Source organism: Arachis hypogaea, chromosome 18 (assembly GCF_003086295.3).
Source record: "Arachis hypogaea cultivar Tifrunner chromosome 18, arahy.Tifrunner.gnm2.J5K5, whole genome shotgun sequence".
Classification (NCBI taxonomy): Eukaryota; Viridiplantae; Streptophyta; class Magnoliopsida; order Fabales; family Fabaceae; genus Arachis; species Arachis hypogaea.
In genome coordinates this window covers 134,088,588-134,109,949 of record NC_092053.1, presented here as the reverse complement: position 1 = coordinate 134,109,949, position 21,362 = coordinate 134,088,588, and the positions used below count along the sequence as shown (strand labels likewise).

At 29.2% G+C, this 21,362-nt stretch overlaps 1 protein-coding gene across 1 annotated transcript; it reads left to right on the top strand.

Annotated features, from left to right (window-relative positions):
- The first annotated feature begins 16,140 nt into the window (after positions 1 to 16,140).
- On the top strand, positions 16,141 to 20,231 carry LOC112771393 (probable protein S-acyltransferase 6). The gene is made up of 5 exons (XM_025816121.3): positions 16,141 to 16,459; positions 17,287 to 17,469; positions 17,633 to 17,929; positions 18,579 to 18,812; positions 19,400 to 20,231. Exons 1-5 carry the CDS (start codon positions 16,325 to 16,327, stop codon positions 19,982 to 19,984), a joined length of 1,434 nt encoding a protein of 477 aa, XP_025671906.1. The 5' UTR covers positions 16,141 to 16,324; the 3' UTR covers positions 19,985 to 20,231.
- The last annotated feature ends 1,131 nt before the right edge of the window (positions 20,232 to 21,362 follow it).

Below are 21,362 nucleotides of genomic sequence, written 5' to 3'. Positions count from 1 at the left end.
TAAAAATAATTAAAAAATTAATTTATATTTTAGTATCAATAAAATATCAAAATACCATTATAATTTATCTAAAAAATACTTTATATTTTATATGTATATATATGTGTCCCCGTGTCTTATAAAATTTTAAAATTCGCGTGTCGGCGTGTTCCGTGTCGTGTCGTGTCCCGTGTCGGTGTCAGTGTCTATGCATCATAGAGTATATCTATCTACACTTTATAACAATAATAATTAAACATTAGCTTAGCTTAAGCGTCTTTCATATGATTAGCATTAATTGCGTTTAACTATGGCGTTCAATTATTTTATAGCTTCAAAATTAGGAACTGAGATATTTTGTTTTAGGGTTCAGGTGATTACCGATGGTGTGCTTGCACGTGTTATTCATTAATTAATTATATTATGATTATTAATCTTATTCCTTTTTTTTACTAATGTGATATGTAATTATTTTTAAGCAAGGTAACTAATAACTGTAATACTTCATTTTAATAGTTCTGTATATTATGATTTGGTTTAGTTTAAACTTTAATTAATCAATATTATAAGGCGCCAGTTTAATTTTAATTTATTATTTTTATTGTAAGGTGCCTGTTTAATAAAAAAAATGTATAATTTAAAACAATTTTAAAATAGTGTCATATTTTAAAATGTATCAAAAATACCCTTCTCATATTATATATTATATATTTAAATTAAATCTCCATATATTAGTTTTGCAAGCATTGCTTTCTTTTTAAATACAATAATGGTTGATGTTTTAAATCATAATAAATAATGAAGTACATAATTCTTTAAGTTTAGTACTTAATTACCATTATTAGTTATTTAGTACTCTTCTATATATTGTAAGCTGTCATTATTTTCTTTTTCTAAGAATAATGATTGATGCTTTAAGTCATAATATGTAATTTATTTATCGAAAATGTTTGGTAACCAAAGAAAATTAATCAAAAATAGACATCTGACAATTAATAAATGCTAAATAATATAATGCGACTAACTAGCTAAAATAAATTAAATGAAAATGAAGATTTCAGCAAAAAAAAAAATCAACGGAAATATTTGGTAACAAAAAAATATTAGCCAAAAACAGGCGTAACTTTTCTTATTTAGCATTCATTAATTGTTGCGACAATAATTAATGAATACTAAATAAAACAAGTTTCGACTGTTTTTTTTTTCTCCATAGCATTGTCCAAAATCAATGATTGATTAAGAGTTAATTATGGTTCACATGACTTTCAACATCCTTCAAAACTAACCCACCATCCACTTTCAAAAGTTTTCAAAGTTCAAAGATTTTACTTCACACTTTAATTTTTTTTTTTTTCAAAGTTCCTTCTAAAATGAAAGTTACAGCCACAAGAGAAAGTCTCCTCCTAGTCAAAGCAGTTTGTATCCATGTTAAATATATTTTTTGAGAAACCTAATTTCTCACACATTTTTTATATATATATGTCAATATCAATTTTATTATTCTTAAATTTTAATGTAATTTCAATTTTAAAGCTTAATTTTTTAAATTTTTAATTTCACTACTAAATCAAGAAAGCATTATTAATTTTATACATGTATATTTAATTATGAATTATCATCATGTCAACAAAAATTAATTACTACTTAAAATTATTGTCTGGATAGTCACTTAAAAAAAATTACATGATTAAATAACTATGTAAAAAACTTTAAGTAAATGATAACATAATGCACAATAATTAAACTCTAAATTAAATTTGTTTCCAATAAATATCTTTCTATTTTTAGATGCACAAATATCATACTTCTCGTGCTGTATATTAATTTTGTTGCCTCAAAATAAAAATACTTTTTTTTTTTGGTTCTAATTTAGGCAGAAATTTAGATCCTTGACGCCAACTACTCCTCCTTAAGAAAAGGGTGTGTGATGATTTGGCACCAAAAAATTAAAAATAACAATATCAAAGAGAGAGAGAAAGGATTTCGTAGGGTCCTAAATTTTCTAAGTGGTACATTACCAGACCAAAAATAAATTAATTATTAAAAAAATATTATTAACTAAAATTCCTAAATCATACGTGTTATATACTCATGTGGCTGAAATTGCACAAGTGGTTTTATCACAAAATTTCCCATCACTTGCCGCAAATGATTGATAGATTTTTCAAAATATGTGTATATATAGTTAATTAAAACTAAATAATTGTTGTGAATGATTTGGGTGTTATAGTTGTTTTTATTTATTTTAATTAATTATTTTAGTTAGTGTGTGTGGCTGAAAAGGCTAAGAACTTTTTTGTCAAACCTTTTTTGTGTGGCTTATCTGTGTACGTGGAGGGACACCTGGAGAATAATCTGGAAATTACTAAAATAACCTTTTTGTAAATAATAATATAAGAAGAGTTTTAGGTATATTGAAAATACCGGTGTTCCAGTTGTTTTAACCGTTGATCTGAATTATAAAAAATATATATAATATATATTAATTAAAATCAACGGTTAAAACAACTGGAACACCGGTATTTCTAGTATACCTGATAACTTTCCAATAATATAAGGGATGATTTTGATTGAAACAAAATTACATTGACCAATGCAATTGTGCTAGCTATTGCTGGAAAACTCTCCTCAATTCTCTCATGTAACTTATGATTGATTATATTGGAACAAGAATAACAACCTTCAATTTCAATGAATCAAAGACTTCTTAGAATGATTGTCTTCACCAATGATTTGATTTGAGATTATTATTATTACTTACTTTTCTTGTTTTTCCTTTTTTTTTTTTTTGTTGAATTTTTTTACGACAGCTACTTATTAAGTTATTATATATGATTGTTGTTGTATTTTGGGGGGTGAATTCATGACAGCTACTTAGTTTAAGTTGAGAAGTTTTATTTCAACGTGTATTAGGATACCAGCTAATAAGTAAAGAATATTATATTTATTTTTAATTAATTAAAGGGTTAAGTACGATTTTGGTTACTAAAGTATAGGCGAAAAATTTTTTTAGTCCTGAACTTTTTAACATACAAAATCATCTCTAAGGTTTAATTTGGTTTTAAAATCGTTCTTACTTTAGGGACCAAAATTGTACGGAAGTTGTGACGGAAGCCGAGGTAGAAGTGGATCGTGGACAGCTTCTTCTTTTTCTTCTTCTTCCCTTTCCTCTTCTTTTTCTTCCCTTAGTTTCCCCTTTTGCAAGAGCAAAAATACTATCTTTCTCTTATTTTTTTTTTAATTTTATAATTTTTTTGTTATAGGTAATTTGGTTCAAAAATTTTAATATTAAAGCAAAAAAAACAATTTTAAAACTTGGTTTTAAATCTTAGAGAATTTTGTATGTAAAACAAAATTGGGGACGAAAAAAATTTTCGACTTATATTTTAGAAACCAAAATTATACTTAATCCTTAATTAAATCATAGCTTATTAAATATTTTTTCTAAGTACGTAAAAAGTATTATATTTTTTGTTAATTAAAAATTTTATTCTTTATTTATTATATTTTATATCAATAATTTAAATTAATATTTAGAATTTAAAATTTAAAATATTTTTTTATCTTTAATAAAAGTTAATTTTTAAAAAGACTGCATTTTTTTTCGAAACGTATTAATATTTGTATTGCTTTATTTAATTTAACCCATATAATATATTATCACTAGAAAAATGAACAGTGAATAATTAATAATATCTACTTTTTTGGTGATTGAATAATGAATTATATCTCTAATAATTATTCACCATTCACTTTTAATTTGAAATTCAATAATAAAATTAATTCGGCAATTAAAAAGTTGCACACTTGATCAACCAAAATGATAAGATATATATAGTGATCATCTAATTAAAATATATATATATATATATATATATATATATATATATTTTTTATGAGAATAGATATACACTTGCCTTTTTTATTAAAGATAAGATGTATATGTATATATATAGTGGTACACCTTTTTATCCTAAAGAGTACATATAGCTATGAATTCGTGTCGAGATGGGCTTGAATCAAGGATCTTCTCATAAGTTTAAATCAGCTGACGAAATATATCTGTAATTTTTTAGGATTTTTATTATTAGGGTAGAGTGTATTTTTTGTTTTTAAAATTTGGTAAAAATTTTTAAATTTTATTTTGTTTTGATTTTGTCCTAAAAGTTTTTGGTTTGCATTAAATATATCTTTGACGGTTAAATTTTTAAAAAATTTAAAACCAATCTAACAATAATGTATGAAAATTATATTTGATTTGCTTGTGTTGAAGGTTGTTTTTATGAAATTGTTGTTGAATTGGTCTTAAATTTTTTAAAAAATTTGTTGTCAGAAATATATTTGACATAAATAAAAAACTTTTAGAACAAAATTAAAACAAAATAAAACTTAAAAATATTTTTAAATTTTTATTAAATTTTAAAGAAAAAATATATTTTATTTTTATTATTTATTATTGTGTATAATTTTAGGGTAGATTGATCGATGTTAATTAATAGAAATATTGTTATTCTTTTACTAGTTAAAATTTTAAATTAACATTTAAAATTTTTTGATATTATAATTTTAAATAAATAAATCAATTTTATAAAATTTATATTAAATTTAATAATTTTATTATTTAAATATTATTAAAAAATTAATATTTTACGTATTTAATTTATTTTTTCGATTTTATATAAAATTTCGATTTTCTCTGTATTAATATGAGGTTGGAAGTTGAAAATAATGTTGAAACATCAATTTGATGATATCATATTATGCATGCATGGTTCTAAAACCTATCTCTGTTTCCACAATGATGGGAGTCTGGTCCCACAAAAAATTAGACATAAGCTTGGAAGATTTGACATTAATCTCATCATCATATGTCAACCATTCAAATGCTTTTCACACAACTAATTTCTTGCATCATTCTATAGTATCTTAATTAATTTCGATATGCATGTTTTATGGATTTTTTATTTTAATATGGAAGAGTGAATAAAATTTTACGTTAATGTTATAAAAAATAGAGTTTTACAGTGTTTTGAAGGTGTTGTTCTATGCAAGCATAATACGCAGAATACGTATTACATTGACAATACGCAATCTATATATTACAATTTAATATTATAATAATACAATACGCATTACGTATTGTCTTCATAAATTAAAAAAATTTGATCTGACAATCTACTTTCTACAGTTCCCATAATTTTAGAAAACACTCTAATTTTTAATATTAAAAATTACACTAATTTTTATCCTATATCTAAAAATTTGAACCTGTTTTTATATATATTTAATTTTTTGTGCACTTATATTCTCTTTTTTGTAATATTTTAGGAAAATTGTGTAGATTATTTTATTAGAGTTAGAATTTTGTTGAAGTGTTTACTTAAGTGATTATATTTTACTGATAGATCAAAGGGTCGTTATTATTTTTTTTTTTTTACCGACGGTTTAAAGCCATCAGTAATATTATTGTTTAATAGTGTGACTAACGATTTTATTCTATCGACAGTTTAATAGTTAGTAACACTATTAATAAAATTAAGCATTATTGTAATGTCTTAATTAAAACGGTTTTTACATATTGGAAGCGGAAATTAAATTCAAATTCTTATGAGATTTAATTTATTTTTTAATAAAATACAATGGTATGTACAAGTGATTTTATGTTTATAAAATTAATATATACTTATTTATTATGGACGAATAAGATGTAAAATCTAATATATTATATAAATCCTAATAAAATATTACGTCTAAATAAAAATAAATACAAATAACACATTATTTTTTCTTTCATTTTTAGGGTTAGTTGTATCATAAAATTACTAATTTCAAAAATTTAAATTCATAGAAGAAAGTAATATTAATGATTATATTTTTAATATTCTCTCTCAAATAAGAGTATTTTTTGGATTTGTTTGATTTTGTATAGACTTTTTTTTCTTTATTTATTTTATGCTATTTTCTTTTCACTTTTAGAGTCGAACTCTAGACCTTTTGGACATAAAACTCTGGTATTATGTGATGAAATTACTCATTCTAAAAATTTAAATTGATAAGAGAAAGCAATATGAATGATTATATCTCTAACACTTCTTTCAAACAAGAGTCTCTTTTTGAGTAAAAGACTCTTATCTAAGAAAAATTATTACAGATATAATCATTAATATTATTTTTTTATCAGCTTAAACTTTTGAGATAAATAATTTCATAATATAATATTAAAATTTTATGTCAAAAAGATCTTGATCAGTTCGATCCGTGATAAATTTTAAAAATAAAAAAATAATATAAAATAAAAAAAATAAAAAAGAATAAAATATATTTTTTGTCTCTGAAGTTTGGCAAAAATTTTAAAAATATTCATAAATTTTATTTTGTTTTAATTTTGTCCCAAAAGTTTTCGATTTGCATCAGATATACCCTCAACGGCTAAATTTTTAAAATATTTAAGACCAATATAACAATAATGTATGAAAATTATGCTTGATTTGCTTGTGTTTAGGGTTGTTCTTATGAAATTGTTGTTGAATTAGTCTTAAATTTTTTGAAAAATTAGCCATCAGGAGTATATTTGATGCAAATAAAAAATTTTTGAGACAAAATTGAAATAAAATAAAATTTAGAGATATTTTTGAACCTTTTATCAAACTTTAGGGACAAAAAATATACTTTACCCTAAAAAAAAATTAAACAAATCCAAAAGATATTCCATCATAAGTTGAATGTTATTCTCCTAAGGTGGCTGGTGGCTAGGTATGTGAGTCTTTCAATTCAATTTATATCATTTGATTGAGTTGATGGAGATGAATTGAAGCAACAAAAGATACACTCAATAATATATATATAAACTCTTTTAGATGGTTATAAATAATTGGAAGGCATTGCCACATGGACCACACGCATTGTGCCGCTTTGCATGCATGCCTTGTTCTTATTTGCTTTTTGTTTTTCGATCATCCAAATCATATTCATATTTAATAATACAAAGTTAGCTACAACTAGGGTAAACTTGATGATGCTGCGAATCAAGCAAAAAAACGTTGTTGCTAATTTCAAGAATCTATGTCTTTTTCAAATTATTCATCACTCAACATAACTTGCATGCATTGCTACTATTCCCTCTCCACAATTCTAGAAATTCAAGCCTTCGGGGATATCAAATGTTTCTGCCTTCCAAATTAAACTACCAATCAATCATGTATATATATATATATATTTTTTATTCCATCAATATCCTCTTTTATGCATTTATTATACACACATGTTACCATGAAAACTCAGGTGTATTCGACTTCATATGAAGTTGAAATTCAGGTGTAATCGACTTCACATGAAGTTGAGAGCCGTTAGATGAAAATTTAATCAAATCAGTCAAATTATCTAACAACTCTCAGTTATCAACTTCACGTAAAGTGGACTGCACCTGAATTTTCACCACTATTATTATAATAGATATTCTGTGTGTTACAAAATTATTTATTTTAAAAATTTAAGTTTAAACTGAATAGTAAAAAAGTTTTTTTTTTATTATTTGTTTTAGGTTAAATTACACAGTTGGTCCCTACACTTTCAGTGAAATTGTAAATTGGTCCCTATACTTTAAAAGTTTGTAATTGAGTCCCTAAAGATAATTAAAATTTGTAATTTAGTCCCCGTCGTTTAAAAAGTGTTTGATTTAACAGAATATTCTCAATATATTCTCTATTTTAACAGAATATTCTCAGCATATTCTGAGAAAATTCTGTTAAATCAACACTTTTTGACCGGCGGGACTAAATTACAAATTTTAATTCTCTTTAAGGATCCAATTACAAATTTTTAAAGTGTAGAGACCAATTTATAATTTCACTGAAAGTGTAGGGTTCAACTATGTAATTTAACCTTTGTTTTATGCTAAAGTTTTTGAATTTTTGAGGGTCAATAATGACTAAATTCTAGACTTTTCAATTATAAAAATTTTGATACTATGCTATGAAATTATTTGTTTTAAAATTTAAATTAATAAAAAAAATATTTATAAATAATTATATTCCTAACCGTATGAATAGAATTTTTTTTTTATTAAAATTACATTATGGGCATGCTTGTATATATTTACTATATGCCCCCACAATAGAATTTAGCGTTATATAGTTGTGGATACATGTGGCCTCCATTACATATTTAATTTGAACCCATACTAAATAATAATTTAATTTAATTTTTAATATGATTATATATATTTTTTTTTTCAAAAGGGAAAAAAAAATACCCAACACACATAATCAATTACAATAGCACATCTTTATTCATCTTAACCTATGACTTTTAGGGTAAAGTCCTATATATATATAGAATGATTGGTGCTAATTAAAAGATCCTTAAATATATGAGTTGTGTTATACATCCTAATTCATTTTCCACCTAGATTGGATAAGGTGGTGAGAACTCAGTTGAATTAAATAACCCAATTAAATGAGCCCTTTACCTCCCTAATTCAGTTCCACAAATGAAGATAATAATTAGGGTAAACACTTTCCAAATCTACAAGATCTCATGTCTCATATGTTGGTTTTTTAACTTTATTTCAACATAAAATATCGCTTCAATTTATATTTTAATTACGATAAATATATAATTATTCATGTATCTTCTCATAAAACTTAAATTTTTGAGATATTTATATCAAAACTTCTTATGACATAATATTAGAGATATAAATATTCATGTACTTCTTTTTATTAGCTTAAATTTTTATTAGAAGTGATATCATAATATTGTATTAGAATTATTCATTTTTTATTAACATCAAAAGATAAAATATATTTCAACACATCCTATCAATTTAAATTTTTAGAATAAATAATTTCATGACATATTAGACGTAAATATTAACAATAAGTACGGCAGGAAATGTGGTACTATCCGATAGATCAACAATATCCATATAAATAAATATTGCTAATTAAAATTTCCAAGATGTTGATATCATTAGCCACACCCTAGAAAACGAAGGAAGAACAATGAAGCTAGCTAGGGTTTTCTAACGTACTATGATATAAATCATATAATATATGAATTAATAGGAGTGAGCTAGTTGTGTATTGGTTGAGTAAATTAATGTGAAGTTATTGTCACAGAGAGAGATAGAGATTGTTGGTCAAATATAAGCATTAATTACCAAAATTTAAGACCATGCAATTTAGATTACTTTGGCCTAAGGTTAAGGCAATTTACCATCTCCTCTTATTCTTCTCCCACTTGAAGAAACCAAATTTAATTCAAGTGTATGTTAGACAAATATATGACACATATTTATTTGATCTTAGCCATTGCACACTAAGATCCTACTAAGCTTATGCATAAAATTGTGGATCTCTCTCTTTCTACCCTTTTGTAGATAATTCCCTTTGCTTAATGGAATTTATATGAATCTTCTTTTTAAGTAGAAGAGAGTCACATTCACAATGGAATTAATTAATTCTTGTCTCTTCAACATTATTATACCATGTTTGATAAATGTGTATATATGTAGATCATCAAATAAATATTAGTAGTAGATCTTATCTCATCTTGTCGGAGCCAGAAAGCAAAATTATCTTATTAAAAGACATTGAAAATAATCAATCTTGGTTACTCGAGTGGCTAGCTCACTCATTCGTTTAAATAAATGTTGAGAATTTAAATTCTTCTTTGTGCTATTGTCCAACTCCTAAATAGAGTTTAGATTCGCGAACTAATTTGGGTTGGTCAAGTGGTCAACTCACTCGTCCGCTTAAGCAAGTGTCGGGGGTTCGAATCCCGCCTTGTGCATGCAGCAACTCATTGGCCAGCGGCAGACCCTTAAATTGAGCTCCGATCCGCGACGGATTAGTCTTTAGCCAGTCGGGCTGCGGAATACCGTGGACAACCAAAAAAAGAGCTTAGATTCGCGACGAATTAATCTTTAACTTGTTAGACTTTTGGGAGATATATATCGTTGTCAACAAAAAAAAAGACAATAAAAATCCAAAATTATATATATATATATATATATATATATATAAGTAAATTAGTGAGCATTTTTTTCAACTAATATCAATTAATTTTTTGAATTACTTTTTATCTTAAATCCGAATTTTAATCTCTAAATTTTAAAAAAATATGAAAATTTTGATTAATTAAAAATTAGATTTCTATAATATATATATATAATAAGAATATAAGATAACTCCAAAATTGAAAGACAATGAAGTCCACACGTACCACTGTATTATTAGGCATTCGTGGCCATCATTGGAAATTTTTTTAATAAGAAAAATATATATGTATTTAAGTGGTAGTAAATAACCAAATATTATATATAATATATAGTACTTTTTAATTAAGAAAATAAATTAAATGATAAAGTGTTGCATCGAGACAATGTTCAATTATGGGAACTGCACAGTGATAGTAACAATGTGGCAAAGTTTTTGTATAAAGAAATAGTGTTTGTTCGTTCATTATTATTATTATTGTGTTGTTTTCAGAAATTGCTATCCAAAACTGTTGTTTCCATCAATCAGGTTTAGGAAGCAACGATGATATTACAACGTATAACAAATACTTCTATTTTTTTATTTAATTTTTCTATATATATTCATACAAGAAAACGTGAACAAATTTGTATGTGCAATTGTGCAACATCATCATCATATACATATATTACTAATTAGTTTATTATTTTTATATTTAAAATAATGCATAAAACACAAAAACTTGTGAAAAATTATTTACTAAGAAGATAATGCTCTCTAGACTTGAAAAATTATTGTCCATCTTTTCTTTTCATTTTTTAGTTCGTCTTTATGCTAAATTTATTTCTTCTGGGATAAAAATGATCGTATTATAGACATTTTTAACACTGATATTATATTACAAAATTATTTATTTAAAAAATTTAAGCATACAAATGAATATTCATATATCTCTTTTTTATTTTTTGGACTTGAAATATTCATATATCTCTAATATTGTGGTGATTTTTTTTTTATATCGAAACGGGACTTAGCATTGTGGTGGTGATGTTCAACAATTTTACTTTTTTGTTTTGGACTGAGTCCAAAAGTTTTTTTTTTCATTCTGGATTGTAATTTTTGGGTCCGAGTTCTGTTTCTTTAATTCTCAGTGGGCCAGTTTGTTTTTGTTGGATATTTTTTCTGTTATATGATTTGGGCAAAAAAATGTGGGTATTAGTTGGGTCATCTCATATTTTAAGATTTTGCATAAGATAGCCCAGTTTAAATAACAGTGCATGGTTCACCAAAAAAAAAAAAAAAAAAAAAAACACAACTTGAGTTGGTCAAGTGACATCGAAGATTCGAATCTCGTCTTATACATACAACAATTTATTGGCAAGCCACAGACCCTTAAATGAAGTTCAGATCTGTAACAGATTAATCTTTGACCTGTCGAATTAGAGAATAACGTGAATAAAAAAATGCAAATAAAAAAAAAAATTTCTGACCAAAACCGCTTTATATATCAAACAAATTTTCAAAATCTTTTCCAACACCTTTAACCCCATAAACATTTTTTTCCAAATTATAACAAATTGGCTTTGTAACTTAAGTAGAAAATCATTTGCTTGTGTCAAGAATACTAATATACTATTGAAAATTTTTAAATATCAGTGTTTAAGTAATTTTAACTGCTAATTTCAATCTATATTATATGTACAAGATGTCTCTGGTACGGGTTGAGAGATGGATCGAGAACTTGCGGGTTGAGGCGGATGCCGGATCACTTGACTGGAGCAATGGGGGGAGATACCTGCAAAGACACTCTGACGCTCAAGTCATGATGGATATAAGAGGTATAAGGTGTGAGGAATGAATGAATACCTGGAGGGACTTGGGTCCTCTATTTATAGGTGATGGTGAATATAAGGGAGACGTTTGAATTCGAAAGTTGGTTAGGAGCTCTAGTGGGCTGGTTCCGGGCCTTCTGGAATGGCGAAGCGGGTCAGACCCTGGTAACCGGGTTCGGAGACCGTTCCGGGTGTAGGATCCGTGGGCCGGATCCGTAACAGTTGCCCCCGGAGCGAGAGAGTGAGGGTGCTCGGTCTCATCGCTGGAGGAACCTTTTCCTCGCCGTTGTGGTTTGACAAGGAGATCGTTGTTTGATTTTTCCGATCAAGGTCGAGAATTTTGGGGAGTTTCTAGCCGTTTTATGGTCAGGCGAGGACCGCATTTTTTGTGCGTCTCATCACATGCCGGGTTTGATGACCGTTCCGAGGAAGGGCCCGGAGATCGGGTCTGGAACAGTTGCCCCTGGAGCATGAGAGCATGCTTACTTGGTCTCAATGCTAAGTTGTTTGGAGAGTCCAATTCTCTGTAATTCGGGAGACTGTGAGGAGCCTAGAAAGGGCGTGACGTCATCCTGCACTGATTGGCGGGATGTTGGTCAGTCCGGTTTTTCGCGAGTTGGAAGACCGTCAGCTCATGCTTGTTTTGTGTGGCCTTTTCTAGGCCGTTATTGTGAACTTATTTTAGGCCTCTTGGTGGGCCGATTTCAAGACTTTGTTTATTTAGCTTATTTAGATTTTCGATTTGTTGGCCTCACGGTGATCGATCCCGGACCGTCATTTTTTGTTGTTTGGATACCCGTTTTATTTTTTGGATATCCGTTTTGTTGGCCTCGGGATGATCGATTCCCGGGTAGCCGTTTACTTATTTGGATATCCGTTTGGTTATTTGGATATATTTTATTGGCCTCGGGTGATCGATTCCCGAGTAGCCGTTTACTTATTTGGATATCTGTTTTGTTGTTTGGATATCCGTTTTATTGGCCTTGGGGTGATCGATTCCCGAATAGCCGTTTACTTATTTGAATATCCGTTTTATTGTTTGGATATCCGTTTTATTGGTTTTGGGGTGATCGATCTCGGACCGTCATTTTTGTTGTTTGGATACCCGTTTTATTTTTTGGATATCCGTTTTGTTGGCTTCGGGATGATCGATTCTCGGGTAGCCGTTTACTTATTTGGATATCCGTTTGGTTATTTGGATATATTTTATTAGTCTCGGGGTGATAGATTCTCGAGTAGCCGTTTACTTATTTGGATATCCGTTTTGTTGTTTGGATATCCGTTTTATTGGCCTCGGGGTGATCGATTCCCGAGTAGCCGTTTACTTATTTGGATATCTGTTTTATTGTTTGGATATCCGTTTTATTGGTCTCGGGGTGATCGATTCCCGAGTAGCCGTTTACTTATTTGGATATCTATTTGGTTATTTAGATATATTTTATTGGCCTCGGGGTGATCGATTCCCGAATAGCCGTTTACTTATTTGGATATCCGTTTTATTGTTTGGATATCCGTTTTATTGGCCTCGGGGTGATCGATTCCCGAGTATCCGTTTACTTATTTGGATATCCGTTTGGTTATTTGGATATATTTTATTGGCCTCGGGGTGATAGATTCTCGAGTAGCCGTTTACTTATTTGGATATCCGTTTTATTGGCCTCGGGGTGATCGATTCCCGAGTAGCCGTTTACTTATTTGGATATCCGTTTTATTGTTTGGATATCCGTTTTATTGGCTTTGGGGTGATCGATTCCCGGGTGTTTGGCCGTTTTACTCTTTTTGCCGTTACGGCAATATCGGACGAAGCAGGACAAGTGCGTTTTTAAATGAAATTTTATTAAGTTTGGGCCTCGTTAAAACCCTCCGTTTTGGGGGGAGGAAAAGAGTACCCTAAAATAATACAAGGAGAATAAAATAAAATAATATAAGTGAAAGACATAGTTTTAAGGGAGGGAGTGTTCCTACGTGTAATATCGCCGTAAGTTGGCAGTATTCCAGGTTCTCGGGATCTCGGTTCCGTCGAGTTTTTCGAGCTTGTAGGCTCCTTTCCCGATTATTCCTTTGATTAGGTCGGGCTTTTGCAGGACTTGCCTGACTGCTTGGTCGGTTCATACCGTAATGGGGTGGGGCTGGAAATATTGTCCGAGACGACGGGATGCCGTGAGGAGTGAAAATGTGAGTTTCTCGAGACGTGAGTAGCGCGATTCTGTGTCTTGTAAGACTTTGCTTATGAAGTAGATGGGTCACTGGGCCTTATTTTCGTCTTCTCGGATAAGCGCTGTTGCGAGTGCTTCCTCTGTTATAGATAGGTATAGGTAGAGGACCTCTCTTGTTTGGGGTTTAGCGAGTGCTTCCTCTGTTATAGATCGGTCTTGGCGAGCATGTCATATATGTAGACTTCCAGCTTGGTCCCAGACAGATTTTGAAAAATCTTGTTGACGAAATAAATGAATAAAACTACTGAAACATTTATATTTTTAAAATATCTAAAATTCTTCTTATCTTATTATAGTAAAAGTCATACTCAATATGTTGCCCGCATGTCACGCTTATGAAGTTCAAAATTAACATAATGCAATTTATTATTTATTATTAGTTAACTATAATAATCTTTATTTGAATTGATTCTTGTTTTTAAAATGAGTAATGTTTTAGTTTTTAATGTTTAAATTAAGTTCTAATTTTATTTTTTAATATTTAAAATATTATATTTTTATTTTAATTATTTTATTTTATCTTATTTTAATTTTTTTAATCAAAATTAAATATTTTTCTTTTAAAAATACTTTTTTATTTAATTATTAATTTTTTTTATTACTATAACCAATATAATTAGGATTTTTATCATTGTCTAAAATAAATTCATAATGAAGGAAAAGATATTGAAAAAAAAAACTTTTTAATTTTGACCAAAAACTTAAAATAAAATAAAAAATATTTAAAATAAAAATTAGATATTTTAAGCGTTAAGGATGAAATTAAAACAATACTCTCCTCATTCCAAAATTATATAATGGAAGTTCAACAATAAAAATTAAATATGGGTCAACGATGTGGTGCTATTCTTCTAATTAAAGTAACACTTTGAAGAGATATTCAACTTTGAAGCAAGTTAGAGAGTCAACCAATAAACCTACCTAACCGAAATCTAACCAACACTCAACCTTTTCTTTTGGCTTTTTTCTTGTCTATTTCTTTTAATTTTAGAAAATTCGAGTAAAAATTTTATACAATATTAAATATGCTAGGTAGATAAAAAAAAATAGTTAGAACTTGTTTTATTTAGTATTAATTAATTATCGTAAAAATTAATGAATACTAAATAAGACAAGTTATTGCTGTTTTTGGTTGATTTTCTTTGGTTATCAAAAATTTCCGATTAAATATAAAATACAGATAAGAATAAGGAGAGGTCTTAATTAGGTCAGAATCATCATAATTTAATAGAAGATATATGAAATTAATTTTGATACTTAATGTAAAAGAAAAAAAAGTACTTACTATATGAGTTTTAATTACAACTTAATGTCTTTTTGAAGGCTCTACTATCTACAATAATTGTTTATTAGATTAATAGATTACATGTTCCAAATAAACAATTATTCTGAGATGAAAAAGAAAAATTAAATTCTATAAAAATATATTATATATGAGGATGCAATTTATACCCCAAAAAAATAAAAAAGTCAACCGTATTTTACTAATATTACAAAGAAATTTCTAATACATTTTTTATATTTTTTTAATAAGAAAACTTATTAACAAAACTGGTAAAGCAATAAGTCTACCTAAAAAATATTAATAAATCTGTGGTTTGTCAGTCTTTATATATTTTGCTGTACAAATTTTTGTTCATGAAAGATTCTTTATCATATATATTCATAATTTTTCTTTTTCTTTTGTAATGTCTAAATTTTTAAAAAAAATCCTTTTTATTAGGGTGAAAGATGTCTATTATTTTACTTAATCCTTTATTTATTATTTTTGTATATTTAATAAATAAAAGCCTTAATTAATAGACACTTAATAGAAAAAACAAATAAATAACAGAAAAAATACTTAATAAATAATAGCTCAAATGGCATAATCTTCTCATACTTAATTAAGAAGTTGCGAGTTCGAGTCTTTTATCTTTGGTAAAAAAAAAAACAAAAAACAAAAATAAACAACAAATATATACTAAAATAAATATCATTATCGTTATTTCAGTATTTTTACCAAATATAAAATTTTATATACAAAAATATAATTTAATTTTAATGTATTTTTAGTTTGAATAATATTATACATACATTTAATTTTATATTAATTATGTGCGATATAATTATATGATTATGTAAAACGTTTAACTCAAGACATCAAAATTAAATTCATAAAAATAAACAAAATATACAAAGAAAGAAAAAGGAAAGAAAAAAAATGAAAAAAAAAGCCACCTTTCCCTTTGAAATTTTGACCTTTTATTCTGATTGGGTTCTGTGATTGACTCATCGCGTCATCGATCCATCGATTCTATTCAGCAATTACTCACAAACAATGCATCCAGTGCAACTTCCGGCGCCGCCGCCGCCGCCGAATTCCGACGGTGACGGTGCCGGAGACACTTCTGCTTCTGCAACTGCTCCTTCTTCTTCTCTCATCAGAACTTATCGAATCTGGAAAGGCAGTAATGTAAGCCAAATACTTCCTTTGACTTTCGTTCCTTTGTGTTCCTCTTCATCAATCACTTTCTTTTCAGTTCAATTACAATTAGCCTTTTGAATTTTCCATTTCTTAATTGAATTTTCTCACTTTATTGTTCGTTGACTCTTATTGTTAATTAAAAAAAAAAAAATTTTTGTGAGGTGAAATCAGTTGTTTGGGAATTTATCTTTTGGATTGATTTTATGAGTTAGATCAACAGTAATCATTTTGAATAATCATCAATGTGTGTTTGTGTGTGTTAATGAATAGTGATAGTTGATACAGTTAGAAATTTGAGTTCTAGGAGCAACCTGTTTATACTGATATATAGCATCATACCATGTTTTAAGTTCAAATGTTAATTAATCATTCGTTTTAGCTTAAGCTTTGGTTAGAGATGAATCCTGATATGGTATTGTACTATCATCAGAACTTCTATGATCATAAGATCTAGACTCTAGAGTTCGACTTTTGTTACCTCGAATTGAATTTCAGCACAAGTTAGGATGAGTCTGTGCATTGTCCAAGTTATGAACCATTCACGTGCCTTTATGTAATAGCTTAAGTTTTTGGGGGAGTTGGTTTATGACACTGTCATCTTGTCCCAGCAGAAGAAAAGGTATTGAATGCATATTTTTCTTGTCAAGCTTCTATTGGTTGTTGAGTGTCGATTATTAAAATTCATTCATGGAGTTCACGTATCAGGAAACTCACATCTTAACATGTATTATCTGTATTGTACAAGGATCAAGTTTTTGTTTTATTGCTTTTACTTACTAGCTTGTGTTTTGATTCATGGCTTTTCTATTTTTCAGGAGTTTTTATGCTGCGGGAGGTTTATATTTGGACCAGATATAAAGTCTATATTTCTGACAATATTTCTTATTGTGGCCCCTGTTGCTGTATTCTGTGCTTTTGTAGCTAGAAAATTGTTGGACGATTTTTCTCATCACTCAGGATATTCAATAATGATCATAGTTATTATTCACACCATTTTTGTAAGTTAATCTGATCCAAGAAAAAAAAATGTAGCCCAGACTTCTATTTTCCATACTCAAATGTATAACAATTTTCAAAAAAGATTATTCAAATATGTGAAAGCACTATGTTTCTTTTCTCATAGACCATTGTTCTCTTAAAAGTCTTAAAATGTATTCCCAGGTTTTGACCGCCCTTCTACTGACCTCAGGAAGGGATCCTGGCATAGTGCCTCGAAATACTCGTCCTCCAGAACCAGATGTTCATGATTGGAGTGCCAATGTCAACAATGAACAGAATCAAAGGCTAAGTTTGCCTCGAACAAAGGATGTGATCATCAATGGTATATCCGTGAAAGTAAAATATTGTGATACCTGCATGCTCTATAGACCTCCCCGTTGTTCTCATTGTTCAGTATGCGATAACTGTGTGGAGCGATTTGATCATCACTGCCCATGGGTGGGTCAGTGTATTGGATTGGTAATGCTCATTCTTTCATTACTTTTTAATGATAGGATTTAGAACCGTTTTTTGTGTTTCTGATTCGTATTTGTCATTTGTGTTCTGTTTAGCATTATGAATTTTGCATGAAATCCTTCTTGTGCAATTATGAATCACTAAGCAACAATTTTTAACTGGATATTTACCCAATTTATTATGTTCAGATGCTGCCATTATGGCCTACCTAAAAGTAGACATGAATATGATCAAAATTACTATTCACAAGGACTAGGCACCATGTTGGAGGAAGAAAACTTGACTATTGTAATCTGTTGACAAAAAGCACTAAGTAGGGATCCTTATTATCATGGTTTTGAGAATTAGACTAGACCGGCTGGATTGACCAAGTTAACAAGGAACCAACCGGGCCACTAGTTTGGTTGGACTGAAAAAATGGTTATCCCAAAAAGTAACCATTGAACCGCTTGAACTGGCCAGAAATCTGCAAACTGGCTAAACAGAATTGGTTCTGCCGGTTGAGCAATTTCTTGCCTCCAATAGCAAGGCTACTTATTATTTGTTTGTATGATGATCATATTTTCCATGGCCATATCTTTTCATCATCCGTGGCCAAAATTTGCAGGTTAATGTAATGACAATAACTGCAATTTTATGTACTTGGCTGCAGCGAAATTATAGGTTCTACTACATGTTTGTCTTCTCTGCAACGCTTCTTTGCTTATACATACATGCATTTAGCTGGGTCTATATTACAAGGATCAAGGATTCTGAGGAGATATCAATCTGGAAAGCAATGATCAAAACTCCTGCTTCAATTGCGCTAATTGTCTACTCTTTCATCTCCGTCTGGTTTGTTGGCGGGCTCACTGTTTTACATACATATCTCATCAGCACAAACCAGGTGTGAGCCCCTCTTGATGTTCTTCTATATGTGACAATATGATAGATTTCATTTACGAAATATTTACCTGTCTCTCTTTTTTTTTTTAATTACTTTAGAATTCCCTGTAGTTTTCACTTAACTTTCAATTAGATTAGATTCCTATGTTTAAAAGTTTGTAAGCAAGTCTTTATTCTATATAATTTGAACAGTCTAATTAAGTCCATATACAATATGAGCAAGTTTTCAACCAAGTTCTTCTAATTTAAAAACTTTGCGATAAATTTGTATTTGTAATAAACAGTTTTTTCAGAAAAAACCAGCGAATTATCATCCAGTATAAAGGTTTGATCACAAAATTTTTAAACTAAGAGGACCTAGTTGAAAAAGTTTGTATAGAATTAGGACTTAATTAGAAATGTCTAAAGTATAGATATATCTAGTCGAAATTTTTTATACAGTACAAGAGTTTCATTACAAACTTTTAAACTTAGGGAGCTATTTGAAATTTAATGAAACTATAGGAACGTCCGGAATGATTAAACATCCTCTGTTTGGTCTTCTAACCTGAGTAAATCATAAGGTTTTTTTTCCTGCTCTATTTGCAGTCTACTTATGAAAATTTTAGATACCGATATGACCGACAACTAGTCAATCCGTACAATAAAGGGATAGCCAAGAACTTCAAAGAAGTGTTCTGCACTATAATTCCTCCGTCCAAGAACAAATTCAGAGCTAAGGTTGCAATTCCGAAGGATCCATCAGGTTCATCTCAAAGAAGGGGTGTCGATTACCAGGGTCCTCTTATGAGAAAACCACCGGGCGACTTAGAATTAGGAAGGTCATGGCCGGTTTACAATGACTCAGAAGAGGGTGGAAGTGATTCTAAAGATGAACTTACCAATGACAAGGGTAGTGGATTAACCGATGTGTCTGTGGATTTGAGCAAGATATTTCAAACAGAAAGCGGCGAGAGACAAGTTGCTTCGATTCTAAGGCACTCTTTGTGGGACAGAAGCAGCAGAAAGTGGGACATGAATCCAGAATTTCTCGACGAAATACAAGAAGTTGGCGAATCAAAACGCGTCGCGAGTGATTTTACTGAAGAGACTAGTGGCAATGGCAAAACAGAATGTGGTTCCACAATGTCAGAGAATTACAAAGACATAGAATCAAAAGGAGAAAAGAGTTGAAGAGAAAGTGTGGAAATTTCTTTGGTTAATTTTATATGTTGCTTGTGTGTTCGGTTCTGTTCATCTTAGTGTAGCATTCATGTTGCTGATTGAATTGTTTATTGAAGAGCAACATGATGGCCATCACTGTTTCAATTTTTTACCCTTCTTTTTCTAATTTGCAATGTAATGGAATCATATGTTATATGTAAATTTTATTAAAAGATTACATAATACAACACAAACAGACAAATTTTGCATGTTACAATTTTTTATTATTGTTTTATTTTAGAAAAAATGCCACTCTTATCCTCTGATTTATTTTAAGAGAAAAAAAAAAGGATTACATACCATGCAACAATTTGTTTTTTATGAAAAAATAAAAAATGCCATGCATTGACTCTGCTTTGCCGTGTTTGTCTCCTTAGTGAACGTTTGACCTTCACATTCCAATAGCTCACAACCTCATAATTTTTAATCTTATAATATAAATCAAGCATTAAAATTCAAGTACAAACCCTTTATTTCAAGTTTCAACAATGCTTGGCTTAAAATCCAATAGCATTTATGTTTCTTTTTGTTATAGTAGAATTCTCAAACTTGCAATGAAGACAACATTGCCATTATCCTTATGCTGGAAATGGATGGTGGAATTCATACAATCCCTCCTCCGGCCGTCTCCTCGCTCTTCCTCTCTTCCTCCGACGCTGCCACCACCTACTGAGCTTTGTAATGATGTGATCTTCGACATCTTTTTACGCCTTCCTCCACAAGTGCTACCACATTTTAGTTGCCTTAACAAGCAAGCAAACTACATGATCAATAGCCCTTTGTTCCAAACAACTTATTGGAACCAGAAGCTTCGCCTCCCTCGCCTTTCGGCCGTCGTGTATTACCAGCGCAAGTTGGACAATCGAATGGGGTTCGCCTTGACCATCAAGGATTATGATAGGAGGATGGACAAGGGTGAGTTCCATAAGCATAGACAGGTACCTCAATTTCGGTTCCCATCTAAGGCCTATACTAGGTTACTCCAATGGGCAGAATCTATGCTTCAGCATCATGAGATGGGTGCAAATAATGGCACCAAATTTCAAGAACAAATTAATAGCCAAAACCAAAGAGATCAGAATTGTAGTTTGAAGAATATTGAGATGTAATTGTTGAAGCTACTAGATAGGAAGAGCAAGTGTAAATAGATTAGGTTGATAATTGTAATTGTGATTCAAAAGATACATTCACAATACAAAAAGTGTATATGCATAACATGATATATACCAATACTTATTTTCTTACTATCCTTGTATAACTATAGTTGCTCTTTTTGGTAAGAGAAGAATCAAAGCATTATGTTTGTAGGATCACAGCTTAACTACTAATTCGGTATCCAAAAGATTCA

Coding starts and splice junctions, on each gene's coding strand:
- LOC112771393 (XM_025816121.3), top strand. CDS start 16,325: ATGCATCCAGTGCAACTTCCGGCGCCGCCGCCGCCGCCGAATTCCGAC. Junction 16,460..17,286: donor GAATCTGGAAAGGCAGTAAT/GTAAGCCAAATA, acceptor TCTATTTTTCAG/GAGTTTTTATGCTGCGGGAG. Junction 17,470..17,632: donor TTATTATTCACACCATTTTT/GTAAGTTAATCT, acceptor ATGTATTCCCAG/GTTTTGACCGCCCTTCTACT.